This window comes from Haliotis rubra, unplaced genomic scaffold, assembly GCF_003918875.1.
Source record: "Haliotis rubra isolate DU_JTF1 unplaced genomic scaffold, ASM391887v1 Scf169, whole genome shotgun sequence".
NCBI classification, from domain to species: Eukaryota; Metazoa; Mollusca; class Gastropoda; order Lepetellida; family Haliotidae; genus Haliotis; species Haliotis rubra.
Window position 1 is genome coordinate 1,462,553 of NW_025765658.1, and position 15,184 is coordinate 1,477,736.

General features: G+C 40.6%; 1 protein-coding gene across 2 annotated transcripts in view; it reads left to right on the forward strand.

Annotated features, from left to right (window-relative positions):
- Positions 1–15,184, forward strand: part of LOC124272364 — a 40,780-nt gene that overhangs the window by 11,095 nt on the left and 14,501 nt on the right. For both annotated transcript variants that reach the window (XM_046707536.1, XM_046707537.1), the window contains 14 exons: positions 3,581–4,255; positions 4,582–5,244; positions 5,863–5,925; positions 7,482–7,828; positions 7,940–8,029; positions 8,184–8,582; positions 8,683–8,759; positions 8,908–8,971; positions 9,164–9,406; positions 9,742–9,844; positions 10,151–10,256; positions 10,783–10,922; positions 11,289–11,392; positions 11,724–11,867. In XM_046707536.1, coding sequence (XP_046563492.1) covers positions 3,581–4,255; positions 4,582–5,244; positions 5,863–5,925; positions 7,482–7,828; positions 7,940–8,029; positions 8,184–8,582; positions 8,683–8,759; positions 8,908–8,971; positions 9,164–9,406; positions 9,742–9,844; positions 10,151–10,256; positions 10,783–10,922; positions 11,289–11,392; positions 11,724–11,867 — 3,218 coding nt within the window. The remainder of the gene's footprint in view (positions 1–3,580; positions 4,256–4,581; positions 5,245–5,862; positions 5,926–7,481; positions 7,829–7,939; positions 8,030–8,183; positions 8,583–8,682; positions 8,760–8,907; positions 8,972–9,163; positions 9,407–9,741; positions 9,845–10,150; positions 10,257–10,782; positions 10,923–11,288; positions 11,393–11,723; positions 11,868–15,184) is intronic.

A 15,184-nucleotide genomic window follows, 5' to 3' on the forward strand; every position in this document is an offset into this window, starting at 1 on the left:
GAAAGGAATCCAGCTTGTCGTTGATGGAGTCGTCTTGACAGAGTCAGTCACTTCAACTCAGACGAATGCTACTGCTAACACTCTACAGCCATTGGTGATAGGAGAGGTTGAGAATGTAGCAAGTATGCATCTTCAAATTTCTCAAATTGAAGTATGGAATGAAAGGAAGGAAACGGACAACAAACAGACTTCTTTGAAGCGTAAGTATTCACCTTTACTAGGAGTTGTGATTTCTAAAGTGATAATTATCATTTTGCCATTCCACTTAAATGCCTGTTCCAGTCACAAACTGGCTGAGCAAAACTTTTACTCTTGTAACTAACTGTGGTGTAACTCAATTGAAACAGTCCTGAATATGTTTTTTTGACAGAGACAGCAACGGAAACAACAGCAAGAAAGAGCTCAATTACGACTTTGGATACAGGTCTAGTTTCAGGACTGCCAACTCCCAAAGCCACGTCAGTAACGACTACAGGCGAAACGATCCCTCCAGTCCATCACCAATTCCTATTTACCAGCGTTATTGGCAATATCCTTGTTACGACGGATTATAACCTGACACTTCACGGAAAAGTCAGTCTGGTGGAGGGGCAACAAGGCAAAGGAAAGGTCATCAGCATTACAGGGCCGAAGCAGTGGATTGAAATGAATGTGGAAAAGGTTGCTTGTCTCTCAGACATGAATACCTGTTCCAATGGCATCACAGCACAAGTGGAAATAATGATTGTAGAAATGAAGAACATGGCCACGATTTATTTGCTTCGAGCCGGCAATAGCCATGCTACATCGCCACTCCTCCTGTATTACCAAGGAACGCAGCTTCATGCCATCATTCACGTGGGGAAGACCATTTGGTCAGTTTCGACCAATTACAGTATTACCACCAAGCAGTCACATGTATACCAACTTGTCTGGAGTAGGCAGAAAGGAATCCAGCTTGTCGTTGATGGAGTCGTCTTGACAGAGTCAGTCACTTCAACTCAGACGAATGCTACTGCTAACACTCTACAGCCATTGGTGATAGGAGAGGTTGAGAATGTAGCAAGTATGCATCTTCAAATTTCTCAAATTGAAGTATGGAATGAAAGGAAGGAAACGGACAACAAACAGACTTCTTTGAAGCGTAAGTATTCACCTTTACTAATACCTTTGATACTATTACCTGGTACTATTATATCACACTTTGTAACGCAAACACTTATAGTAATTGCCCCTGTTAATGTCGTTTTGATTAAATTCGCAGAATCTTTTACTCCCATATATGTCCCTGGAACTCGCCGATGCGTCTGCTCCATCCATGCTAAATTAATTCTTTTTTGTATACATTTTTGTGATGTTATGTTGTTCATATGTAATATATCTTTACAACGTATTTTGCTATGATCACATTTACTCTTCGAGTAAGTGTAATCTTTATGATTAATGGTATCAGACTAATGTCCCTTTTTTGGTCGTTACAGAACATCCTGCAGCAACAACGTCAGAGTCGACGCCAGTGATTGAGACAAATATAAAATCACATGACTTAACTTTTACAGGGATATTTGGGAATGTTATAACCACTAACAGTTTGAACATGACTGTATATGGAAATGTATCACTTTTGAATCATGACAACTTAACGTATCTTTATCTTAATGGACGTAACCAGTGGCTAGGCATACCTCAGGAAATTGTTCCCTGTTCTTCCGAGCCAAAAGGCTGCATTGCAGGATTTACATTTCAAATTGACATTGAGGTAAAAATGATACTACCTCTAAATTTAACAAATTTTATCTCTAGCGGAAATGGTAATCCATCTTTAATTTCCATGTTCTATAAGGAGAGCACCCTGTTTGTCATAGTGACACTAGGGCACGAGAAATGGATGATCTCGACAGTGTACACAATTGTCATGGACAAGTTTAATACTTACCAGATATCGTGGAGTAACTCTGAAGGGGCTAAGCTGTATGTGAACAACGTACTTCTGGCTGTGCAGCAGATTCCTGTTACAGTCTCTCCAAACTTAACGACAACAGTACCTGCTTCCGATATTAGAATAGGAGGGAGTCAGGGCCGGTTCCTTGTTACCAATATCCACTCATGGACGACAACCAGGACCATTCTTGCCGCAAGAGGCATTCTTCCAAGTAATATTTATTTTTCTCTCACTTTACTTGTGCCTCTGTGTGTGGCATCTTGCCGTAACTGCTTGGTGGAATGCGCTAGGACAGCGTGTGTGAACTCTCTTTGGTGTTTTATTCAAATGATTTTCTAGCCGCACATGCGATGATGTGTAACCAGTGTCAATCTCTGTCTTGTATTCATGTTCATTAAGACGTAATGGCAAAGATAATTGTCTCTCTACCCGATACTAGTTGAAGTTGTCCTCACTCTCACATCATGAGAAACAATGTTGTTGATGTATGTACAAATTTGTGCCAGCGTATAATGAGAGATATATTGCTATCTGAAAATAAAACAAGGTTTATTCAGGAAATATGACGTGTAACATGATTGTAAATTTAGATATAGTATTTCTGTATGCGTTGCTTAGCACTAGTCGTGAGGTAAATGTGTCCTCATGTGCTGTGTGCTGTGTGCTGTGTCCAACTATGCCCAAGCTGTGTCAAGCTGAAGTATGTATATATGTTTTTTGTACACGTCGCTATATGTAACGTAAAATGATAATGCTATTTTTATCACCGTATACATGTATATGTTCATAAAGTGCTTTGATAAATATGTTATATTATACCTTTTACAGACTTAAATGTAAGAACAGCTAATAATACACGTGTGCTGGCATCCAACTTAATTGCATGTTTACCTTATAGTGTAAATATAGTTATAATGCTATATATAATGTTATAACATGTCTGGTGTATCCCCATGTACTAAGGCGAATGTATGTATGGCAAGTGTGTATATAGCGATGCTAGTATGTGCTTGAATGATAAGCACTTGAGTGAAATATGTCCAATAAAGCCCCTATATGGTTACCTACATGCACCTCGGTGAATGTCTATACAGTAATGACAGAAGTTGTATGCATTTTAACTGAAGGCATAAACTATTATTTATATATGTCATTTAACTACTTCTTCATAAATAAAGGTAATCTAATAATGCATATCTGTGGTATAACTACACGCACTTAAGTGAACGTATATGCAATAATGACCATATGTGGTTAACCTACTGGGTTTATGTATATAAACTATAATTTAAATATTTGATTGACCTATATGTTCTTCAGCGAATGTGTAATTGAACGAGCGGTTTAAACGATAAACCATATGTGGACAGCCCAGTGAATGTTTATACATAAATTCACATATGCGTTTAACTTCATCTGAATAAGTAAATGCATTTACTATAATGCTGATTTGTGTTTAACCAATATGTACTTAAGTGAATGCCATTGTTGGTGAACTATACGAGCCATTGTCATATATGTCCTCATACTGTATGCTATGTTACTATTATGACCCACTGAATACGAAAATAACTGCGTCTTCAGCTAACCTACAATGATTTATAATCAACATATATTCTACAAGTGAATCTTTCTCAAAGGAATCCTCCTGTTTTTCAGGTCCAATAGAAACCTGCAATGGCAAGCCTGTTAGCTGGACAAATATGACCATCGACATGTCCTTCTTAAGTGTAACTGGACACCGCCTAACGACAAAGGACATGGTCATCATAGCTCATGGAAATCCTACAGTTATCAAGACAAACGATATGCTATCCTTGGATGTAAGTCATCCTGGACAGTACGTGGAAATTGAAACACGGTGCCTCCCTTGTTTCTCTGACCTTGTTCATTGTACCGCCGGCTTTACTGTGCAGCTTGTGTCCACATTCACCAACATTGACACGACAGGGCGAATGTATATCGTCTACAATGGCCAAGACAAACCTGAATATACAGGCGTAAATCTCTTTTATGAACGTGGACATTTGAAGGGGGTCGTTGCATCCGGTCAGCATAAATGGCCCATCAACATACCATACGAACTTGAGGTCAACGTCCCATACACATTCCACATAAGTTGGTCCCAAACATCTGGCTATAAGTTGTATGTGAATGAACATGTAACTCAACTGACACAGTCGCTACCAGCATTCGTCAGTGCCACTAAAGTTCCTTCATCATTTTTGATTGGTAAAGCTGCAAATGTAAACAAGACCACTCCCATGATTATCACCGACTTCAAGTTGTTCAACGCAACAAGGATGGAGCTTGTTAAACTGGGAATTCTCAAGCGTAAGTAAATTATTTAAAAACACGGTATAAAACAGATGTCTTATAAAATGTACATCTTTGGGATCTTGAACTGTTTGAGAGAGATTAAATAATTTATTTATGTTATTTATAGAAGCAAACACTTAAAAGCTTTGAGATAAAATAAGGACCAAACGAAATATTGCTCCTGTGAATAAATTATGGCTTTCAATATACATGTATAACGTTAACCATAAATGTCGCTAAATATTTTTAGAGTTTAGCTGTGCTGAAATCTGCTCGAATGAAAGATGGACATTAAGGTTGTTTCTATAATATTAATATGAGTCTATTGTCTGACAATGCAGCTGCTCTGACAACTATTTCTACAACGACTCTGTTCCCGCCTACTTCACCACCTCTACCTGAATTCATTTGGAGGTTTGAAAACGTGACGTCCAAGTACCTAACTTCCAGCTACCTCCAATTAATCATCCATGGCGGTGTTGAAGGTCACTCTTCAGGTTTGGTGTTCACGACAGACAGGCAATACTTAGAGATACAACATCTGGCTAAGAGCTGCCTTACAGACATTACAAAATGCAGACATGGGTTGACAATATCTGTAGAGATGGTTTTTACAACGCTCATCGAGAATACGGTTGTCTTCACAACCGGTGGAGAGGCACCCGATCTCCCTGGCGTCTCGATGTTGTATAGGTACGGCCATTTCCATGTGATCGTCTCCTCCCCTGTCAAAGCATGGTTTGTTTCCATACCTAGAGATCACATCAAACTCGGTACCACACATGTCATTTACATATACTTTAAAGAGTCCCTCAAAGTCTACATCAATAGAGAACTTGTAGCATCGACAATGAAATATGTCAGCCACCCGGATACGTCTGGTGAAATGAAGAACGTATTCTATTTCGGAAAGTCCTTCACAACAGCAACAACAGGACATCACCTTCAATGTATCCTCAAAGCCATACACATTTGGTACCAGGCCATCGACCTTGCCTCACAGTGTGAGTATGACAAACAGTAATATAACTTCTTTGAGAGGCATTTTAGAAGTTGTATAGATGAAGGACAACCAAGTTCTAGAGATAGTCAACGTCTTTATTGTAATGGGTGCGAGTGCTTGATAACGGTGTTAGTACCTACACCGAAACGTCGACAACCAAGTTCTATGGATAGTCAACTTCTTTATTGTAATGAGTGCAAGTGCTTGACAACGGTGTTAGTACCTACACCGAAACGTCGCTTGACAACGGTCTTAGTGCCTACACCGAAACGTCGCTTGACAACGGTGTTAGTGCCTACACCGAAACGTGGCTTGACAACGGTGTTAATACCTACACCGAAACGTCGCTTGACAACGGTGTTAGTACCTACACCGAAACGTCGACAACCATTGGAATAAAGAAGTTGACTATCCATAGAACTTGGTTGTCCTGTAACAGTAATAGTTATGTGTAAGAAAGGATAGAGTGCTTTACTCGTCAGTCCTAGACAAAAGCTATGCAAATGAGTCGACATGTCCTATTGCATTGTATTTCTCTTTTTAGATTTAAACCTAAAGTATTATTAATATTTATCTAATTGTTCTCGGCGTGAACTTGTACCAATTTGTTGTGTTACAGTGACAAGCACCCCAGCAGTTACATCCTCGCCAGGCATCTGTCCTGTCGGCTGCATCTCACTAGGTTGGTAGATCTTTCTACATTGTTAACACCAGTACCAAGTATTTACCCTTTACTTAGGTATAAAATCTCCGTAGAAGTAAGCGGCAGTTGAGTGACACAATGAGAATGCATGTACCCAGTGGGGGCTCAGGCTGAGATATCAACCTGTGTAAGGAAGTATAGTATGACCAGAAAAGTTTGAGAATTTTAGGAATATGTTTAATTGGATTTCTAGTATAAACAACCTTGACCAGCTATCAAGTGCTTGGTTTCATTCAAGAGAGACAACTCCGTAAATCCCCTTTTCATTAGTTTGTGAAGAGTTATCCCCCTTTGTTTACTTGCTAGCAGACAACATTTTCATTGATCCTCAATATGAATGATGTAGAGAAGAGGAAGTTGATTTTAGAGTATTATAACAAGGACATCCGATCAGCTAAAGTGATTTCAAGTAGAACAGGCATCCCTTTGTCCACTGTTTATCGTGTTTTGAAAAATATTGCAAATGGATATGGCATTGAGCACCAGGGAGGCACAGGTAGGCCCAGAAAATTGACTGACTGTCGGTGACAGGAGGCAGCTTGGTATTCTTGTTTCTAAAAACAAACGAAGGAGTTTAGAAAACTTAAGGCTTGATATGATTGATAGAGGAACTGTGGCTGTCTGTATCAGCGCCAAAAGTACAGTCCGAAATTTAACGTGGCATATCTATGTTAGGGACAAGGCCCCTCTGTGTATTTGAAGGGAATATGAACAGTGAGCGGTACACAGATATTCTCGAGGGACATTTAGTTCCATCTGCTCACGTGTTCTATGGAATTGTTTGGATTTCCCACCAGGACAACGACCCAAAAACATCGTTCAAAGCATTCACAGGCCTGGTTTCGGACCCAAAATATGACATTATTAGATTGGCCAAGCTATAGCCCTGACCTAAATCCAATAGAAAATGTTTGGGGACTTATGAAGGAAAGTGCCAATAAGAAAAATCTGACAAATATTGCTGAATTGAAAGAAGAGGTGGTTCGATATTGGGACAGCATAGACCACGACTTTCTAACTTGTTTGATCAGTAGTATGCCCCGCCGCATTGAAGCCTGCATTGCTGCCCATGGTGACTTGACAAAATACTAACAGTTCACCTGTCTTTGAATCTGGAGTTATGTTGTGCTTATATTCACACTTAATATGTGAGTAATGAGTGAAAAAAATATAAAAATTACAATCTGTAAATTCTCAATAATTTCTGGTTGTACTATAAAATGATGAAATGGATAAAGCTGGATGTTTTGTAGATGGCGTGCTATTATAAACGTCTATGGTTCTAGACTTTGTTCATAACTAAGTTATTAGGCCCTGATTGTACATGCAACCAGCCGTGTTAAATCATTACTGTTGCCGAACGTTATGAACCGACAAAAATCGAAAGGAATACCTGTGAGGGCAACAGTTCCTTAGTTCTGCTGCTCAATAGGAGTAGCATAATTGTTTTTATGGGAATGCATAAGTTCATTATACATCTACATGGTACTGTACATGATATGTTTGAAAAGCCTTGTTTATGGTCACACTTTTAGCATCAACACCAAGACCAAAAACTACATCACCGAAGATGACGTTCCCTCCAACACATCCGCCAGCAACGACAGCTACAACAACGACGACCACAAAGCCACGGACAACCCAAGACATTGGTATCCCGTCATTTACTGTTGATCTGACAGTAACACCAATTGTTGACACGACCGGCACATACCTAGCCTGTAGACTGTCCACCTACACAACTCGGAATGTCCTGATCCAGTTCCAGTGGGTCATTGATAGCGTGCCTCAGGTGATGAAAGAAGTACAGACTCCTGTCACTGAGGGAAGACTCTACATCACAGAGGTCAACAATGTCAAGGATAACCTGTATGACAAAGAGGCAAGTTATGGTTCACGTCCTGAAATTACAGTTATGGATTCTTGATTGAATGTTTCAACTGTTCATACCTGAATATATTTTTGAGCGTTTTCATGTTTGTATGATTTACAGATAATCTGCAAAGCCAGAGCCAAATTCACGGCAGGATGGCAGTGGACACAATTTCTCACCTCCCAAACACCGTTCATTCCCACTATTACAGTACGTGTATATAATACTGCCTTAATCATCTCGTCTATGTTACATGGATCATCTGTGTTCACATAAACGTCCAGTTTTTACATAATTTATTCTTTTATGCTCTGATATGTCTTTTTCCGTACAACTGGCAAAACTTTCAGAACCTATTTTTCAGTCTCTGACATCAACGACGGCACACCTAACTGTAACAGAAGGACAGCAAGTCAGGCAAATAGAGCTAAAATCCAACTGTCCTCCTCAACTTTTCTGCAAGTTCACAGACAAAGGAAGCTGTAAGGTAGAGCTGGTCGCCAGTCTGGTGAAGCATCCGTCAGATCACATGTGTACCCGGGAAGCCGTCCTCCCCCAGATTGTCATACAGTCGTCCGGGAACACCGCTGACGTGTGCGGCACGGGCATGACGGCATCAAACTGGAAGAATATAATCCAGATTCCAATGAAAGCCACCATTGATGGATTGTATGATCATGACCAGACCCGGGATATATTGGTCAAGCTAAAGACAACAGGGGCATTCAAGGAGTCCATGTATAAGACGATAGCCAAATACACGGTAAAGCATTCAACCAAACTGATACTTGTCTCTTACTTCCTTGGTCTATTTTACATTAATTGATCACCTCTTAATATATGTTGATAATTGTCTGTATTAGGTGAAAGCTAAGGATTCCGACAAGTCTGCCCAGTGTGCTTCCCTGAATGACCCGCACATCACCACGTTCGATGGACTGTAAGTTATAAGAATTCATCACTTGCCTTATCTAAAAACTACCTATTTGCATATGTGAAATGGCGACCAAATGTATCATATTACGTGATATATTGTTATTGAGTTATGCATTTGGTAATAAAAAAATATATTTTGTCATATATTGCAGACACTACAACAACTTTCAACGTGGAGAATTTGTATTGTACAAGCATAAAACGTTGCCGTATGAGGTAATCCGTCAATGTTTCATCACATAAACCTTAATATTCTATGTTATATATAAGCTAACTTATCGTCTTTTATTTACAAAATTCTAGTTTGTGCAGTTACATACATTACCATTGAAACATTGCTATCATCTTAATGACGTCCCAACTGTATTTTGAAGGATTTTTCAAAGCTGACTTACACTATTGTTCCAGGTCCGAACAAGTTACCGAGTCTGCAGTTCTCACAACTCAAGGGGGCCTACTTGCAACTGCGCAGTTGCAATCAAATCTGGAGATGACGTCATAACGTTCACGGGATGCCATGGTTCTACCCGACAGACCTATTTTGGTCGATTCTTCCATCAAACAACCAGCATCACGGTGGAAATGTACAAGAACGGCGACCTCACTCCCGGAACCACAGTCAGGAGAATTGGGTGTGGTCGGAAATATGAAGTACGTGTCACCCCTCTAGCGTTGTGTCACTGCCCTTCATTAATACATGCAGATTCACTAGCCGGGATCAACTTGGTGTTGAATGAAACATATTTCCGTGTGTCTGATAATCTATGTCACATGTTAATGTATTGTGCGTACCAACATTCTTTAAATGTAAGATGTTTTCTCAAAACTATTTTCCCACTGCTAACTCTCAGCAAGTATAATTACTAGTATCTGGACTCAAATCGTAGTTTAAGATAAACGTTTACTGATTAAGCGTCGGAGACTCAAGGCCTTTTCTTTTTGATTACCAACATTCTTAATATGATATATCTGTTGTCTTGTTCAAGGTGCGTCTACCTACAGGCACCATCGTGACTGTCCAGTCCAGCTATCTGTCCTTCATCAACATCTGGGTCAGGCCATCCGCCGTCGACTTCAGACAGTCCGAAGGTTTGGAATGTGTTGATATTGTTACACAAAATAACTTGTTTGTTGTTCAGCGGTAAATGAAGGTTAACGAATACACACCCATCTACTGAATACGGATGTGCCCTCCATCTTGCTATTCTTTGAACCAATATCAGTGCCATAAGCGAAACGTTCATAGGTCACTCAATATGTTTCCGTTTTTAGCATAGTTTTTAGAATCCTTAAAAGCTAAACAGATATTGATGATGCTTTTCGTACGATACATTTCAGCGTTGATATTATAGTCTCCGACTCACCAGTTGTATATTGATATGCCTACACGTGCAGGTTTGTGTGGAAGCTTCACAGGCAGTAAGAATGATGATCTGTACGGTGCTGACCACAAGACCTACACTGTCAAACAAACTCCCGATGAATTCTCCAGAACATGGCTGTAAGTTTGTATTAGACTGATACAAGATACTAAGCTTGATTGATAACTGGTCGTTTCTTATGGACTGAGCGCGTGGGACACACACACGGAAACACGCACGCATGCACGCACACACACAAACAACTACTAGTATACCCACAGTTTCACATATACACACATACAAAGAGTCACACAGACACTCATACACACAGGCACACGCATTCATGACACACGTGCAACCATTAAGTGTAGTGTCACTTGAGGAAAAGTGTAACTTGTCGGTCGTACTTTTTTCAACTGTTCATTCCATGAATACATCACATGATATGTTATCATGCGCCCTGATATTGAATTATCCGGTCTGAATAGCTAAATGCCATTTAGGCTTACTTGAGATTCGCGTTTCAAATCGCGTGGTGTGTCTGACCACAAGTGTAACATTGGTTCCCCCGATAAGAATCAAATAAGATGGATGTTGTCTGAATATGAAAATATACAGGTCATGGCTGTATATAGATAAGTGAATACTGTTTGCGTTTAATCATAGGGTATCCGAGAGGAACACCATGTTTCACGGTGTCGCGGCTGAAAAGACCACAACGGAAACGTTCTGTAGCTGTGTTGAAGGGAGGCAACTCTATTGTGCACCTCGTCTCGATATTTTCAGATGCACCTCTACGTCATCTAGTAAGTGAACCACTCGTAAAATATACTACGTATTTGCAAAGCAATTTGAATAGCGCATAAACGTGTGATGTAACTTGATAGTCCTTGAGCAAAATCCTAAACCAATGTAATACTCTGTATATATTTGGGATTACACTTTCTTAGTAAAGTACAAATTCTAGTACTTTTTGGGTTAAGACCCATCCGGGATTCGAACCCACACCCTCAGAGTCAGGCACCTAATCGCTAGCACACAAAGTCAGCCGCCTAACCCGCTAAGCCACCATCTGTATATCGTGTTTACAGTATCTATTGTGTTGATTCCCAATACGATATTTCACTGTAAATATTTTTCATTTCAATTGCATCGTTCTTGGTCATTTTCAGGGGACGACATTACCGCTACATTAGTGCGACAGGCAAAGCTTCCGAGCGCTGCCTACCGACGGTTTAAGAGGGAAGCACCCATGCAGGCAGAGTCCCTGGAAGAGGTAGGTACCAGGCTGTCATCATTGAGGCTGGGCCCTTGGATGATGTAGATAGAGAGCAATGATCGTGAAACGCTTGGCTACTTAAACATTCCCTTTCCACCACACCTGAGGTAATAAATGACACATTTTAAGGAAGTCGGCTATTCGGCTTAGTCCTTCCGATTGTGATGGTCATGGCCTATTTACTTGACAATACCTTCGTCATTACATGAGCGTAAGATTAGGAAATGGATGTTTTACTTGAACTTAAGTAAACATAAGTGATTGCATTAAACATCATACCATTGCTGTTGATGTGCTGATATTATTTTCTTCTTCCTTTGACCTCCAGGATGCAGGTTTGAGCGCATACACCGAACAGTCCGCCCGCTCGTATTGTGAGGACTACATTAACAAGCAGCCAGCAAAGCAGGCATGTGAGGACTACGTCACTGTCTCTGATGACCTCATCACAGATTGTGCACAGGATCTGACGGTAAGTATATCAGCGTCACAGACGACCCAGACGAGATAGGAAAGAGTATGGTGTCGAGTGCATCAATGTTATTGCTGACCTCATAGAGGAGAGATGGTGGTTAATGCACCAAGTCCACGTTACTGTTGAAGTCCCAAGAGTGAAAGGCAAGGGTCTGAAAGGCAAGTACAACAGTGACACTGCTGACCTTCCAGAAGAGAGAAACAAGGGTCGGATCTTAAGTGTACCAGTTGTCACTGCTGATCCCCAAGAAGAGAGATCCGTATATGATGGGAAGTATATCATTTGTCACTGCTGACCTGTATATTCTTGTAAAGTACATCATTTGTCACTGCTGACTAAGGTATGTTGGGAAGTATATCATTTGTCACTGCTGACTAAGCTATGTTGGGAAGTATGTCACTTGTCACTGCTGATCTCCTGGAACAGAGAAACCAGTATATGTTGGAAAGTACATCATTTGTAACTGCTGACTAAGCTATGTTGGGAAGTATATCATTTGTCATTGCTGACTAAGCTTGTTGGGAAGTATTGTCATCTCCTGGAACAGAGAAACCAGTATATGTTGGGAAGTATATCATTTGTCATTGCTGACTAAGCTATGTTGGGAAGTATATCACTTGTCACTGCTGATCTCCTGGAACAGAGAAACCAGTATATGTTGGGAAGCATATCATTTGTCACTGCTGACTAAGCTATGTTGGGAAGTATATCACTTGTCACTGCTGATCTTCTGGAACAGAGAAACCAGTATATGTTGGGAAGTACATCATTTGTAACTGCTGATCTCCTGGAACAGGGAAACAAATATATGTTGGTAAAGTTATCAGTTGTCACTGCTGATCCCGCAAGAAGGGAGAGACCAGTATATGTTGTATATGAAGTATATCACTTGTCACTGCTGACCAGGGTGTGTTGGCAAGTATGTCACTTGCTGATCCCCATTTCTTATAATCCTCGATTTCTGAAATGTTTAATGTTTGAATGTTTATTTTGAATTTTGTAATATGTAACATTGCTTACAAGTGAAAAACTTTGTTGAAAAGCCCCATACACATTCACATCCTTGAAAGCTTTTAAAGAATAGGTGAAGTATTTTGTTTCGTTAAATTATTTTGAAATGGTAGATCTGCCTGAAATTATTTTGAAATGGTAGATCTGCCTGACAGGCTGAGTTACAACATCCTCGATAATCTCCAGGGTATATGTTCCAGTAAATGTCCACAATTACCCTGGATGCATCTACGGTTCGGCCCGATAATTTTATTACTTACCTTTGCTGGATCCGCTTTCACACAGTAGGCAATCAGATAAGCCGTGACAACCGAGCTTGCCAGTGTCAACGAGCATAGCAGCCGCAGCCGCGAAGGTTTGTTCGCTGTGGGACTCAGATATACGGAATAAACCATACAGACAAATTGACAGGTCTGAAATCTTCAAAATTTATATGCAAGAACTCCTTCTACTTCTTGCAGAGTACGTCTGCAACAATTGTGTTGCCAAGTTTAATCTGTTAGATAAAAGTAGCAAAAGTGAGTTATGATAGAAGCCTTGTGATTGGTAGCTCAACTTCCCATCGTAGACAACTGATTGGATAAAAAGCCAGCAAAGGGAGGTAATAAAATTATCGGGCCGAACCTAGATGCATCGAGGATGGTGTTACAACTGAAATGCTGAAATGTGTACATCAAGTTTACTAGCTTCAGTATGAACCACGTTTGGTTTCGTAAGTTAAATCATATGACATACACGTTTGTTATTTCATGCACGTTCTTAAGAGGGCACATGATACCTTGTAACTGTGAATGAAAACCTTGAACCATTTGTCCCCACGCAAGACTATAATTCCAAAGAAACTGTCAGGAGTCAAGCTGTCACACACGGTCACCCATCCAAGGATTCTCCGCGCCCAACGTTGCTTAACTTCAACTGATTTGTAACGTGAGCTCTATGTACAGGACCACACACCACTATGTTTCTGACCAGTAAGTTCGGCAAGGCCGGACCCCAGACAGCAATAGCAAGGGTACACAGCACATATCGGAGACTGATACCAGCTTTTCCGGTAAAGGCATTCCAGGATCCTCAAGGTAATCAAAGAAGAATGCCGTCTTCAGTTCACCAAGAGACTCCCATTAATGACATGCCAAGCGAGAAAATGACAACGATAGACAAGCTCTTAGATTGGGAAGCTGTTGTCGAGTTGGACCCTGTGGATCCCTGACTAGTGTTCTCTCTGGTATTTCTGGTTCACAAGAAGGGTTCCATATGGAGACTTCTAGGGGACTCTATGATCTCCATATATCTGAAAGGCGCATATCTTCACGTACCTATCCAATCTCCTACCCAATGGGGAGCTCATCCAGAAGACAAGAGGGCATGAGGTGGCTTTGTCCATATCAACATATTGAGATGAAAGCGGTCCTATTGGCTGTCCGGCACTGGGGACAAATACTTCTAGTTGCCACGGACAACACCAAAGTAGTTGCTTATATCAACAGACGTAGAGGCACACACTCTGTCAAGAACTTATGGGCTTTGCGAAGGAACTTTACGTTCTAATAGACAGTTTGCAGATTGCAGTTTGCAGATATGGTAGCAAGACACATCCCAGGGAATATCAACATCCTTGTAGGCGCGTTATCATGCCAGGATAAGATTTTAATGACTGGACGCTTCATTGAGATGCTTTCAGGCAGATAACATTCAAATGAGAACAAACTCATATAGATCTACATAACTCAACTATCAGTTGTTGACGTTTTTCCATCCTGTCCCAGATCCTCAAGTCTCTGCAGTGGATGCCAAGTCGACACCCAGAGGAACGATTGCCTATGCCTTTTCACCGACAGCACTCATCCCACAAGTCCTAGCCAAGATCAGGAACACTTACATGACGATGTTTCTGGTGCCACCAGCATGGCCGACACAATCACTTAAAGCTTCGATATCTGCTCCAAATGACTGGAAGTTGGACTGATTCCAGCAGTGGAGAATCAGATCTGGTGCTGCCAATGGATATGTAGCAGTACCTGTGATTGCGGAATTATGTTAGGGAGAGTATAGCACATCTAAAAGTAAAACAGTCTTCTGAACACGAGATAAAGTTGAGACAAACATAAACAATATAGTACAACATGCAAACCATAAAAATAAACACCAAACTAGCGGATCAAACTCAAGCAGACCCTGACAAAGTAAATATTATAAATACAGTCAAATGACCCAATATCAATACCAGCGAAACCAGTCTTAACATTTGTCAACTATACCGGCTCAGCAGAGACAGTAGATGGCTTCTGAGTGTGTGATTTAAC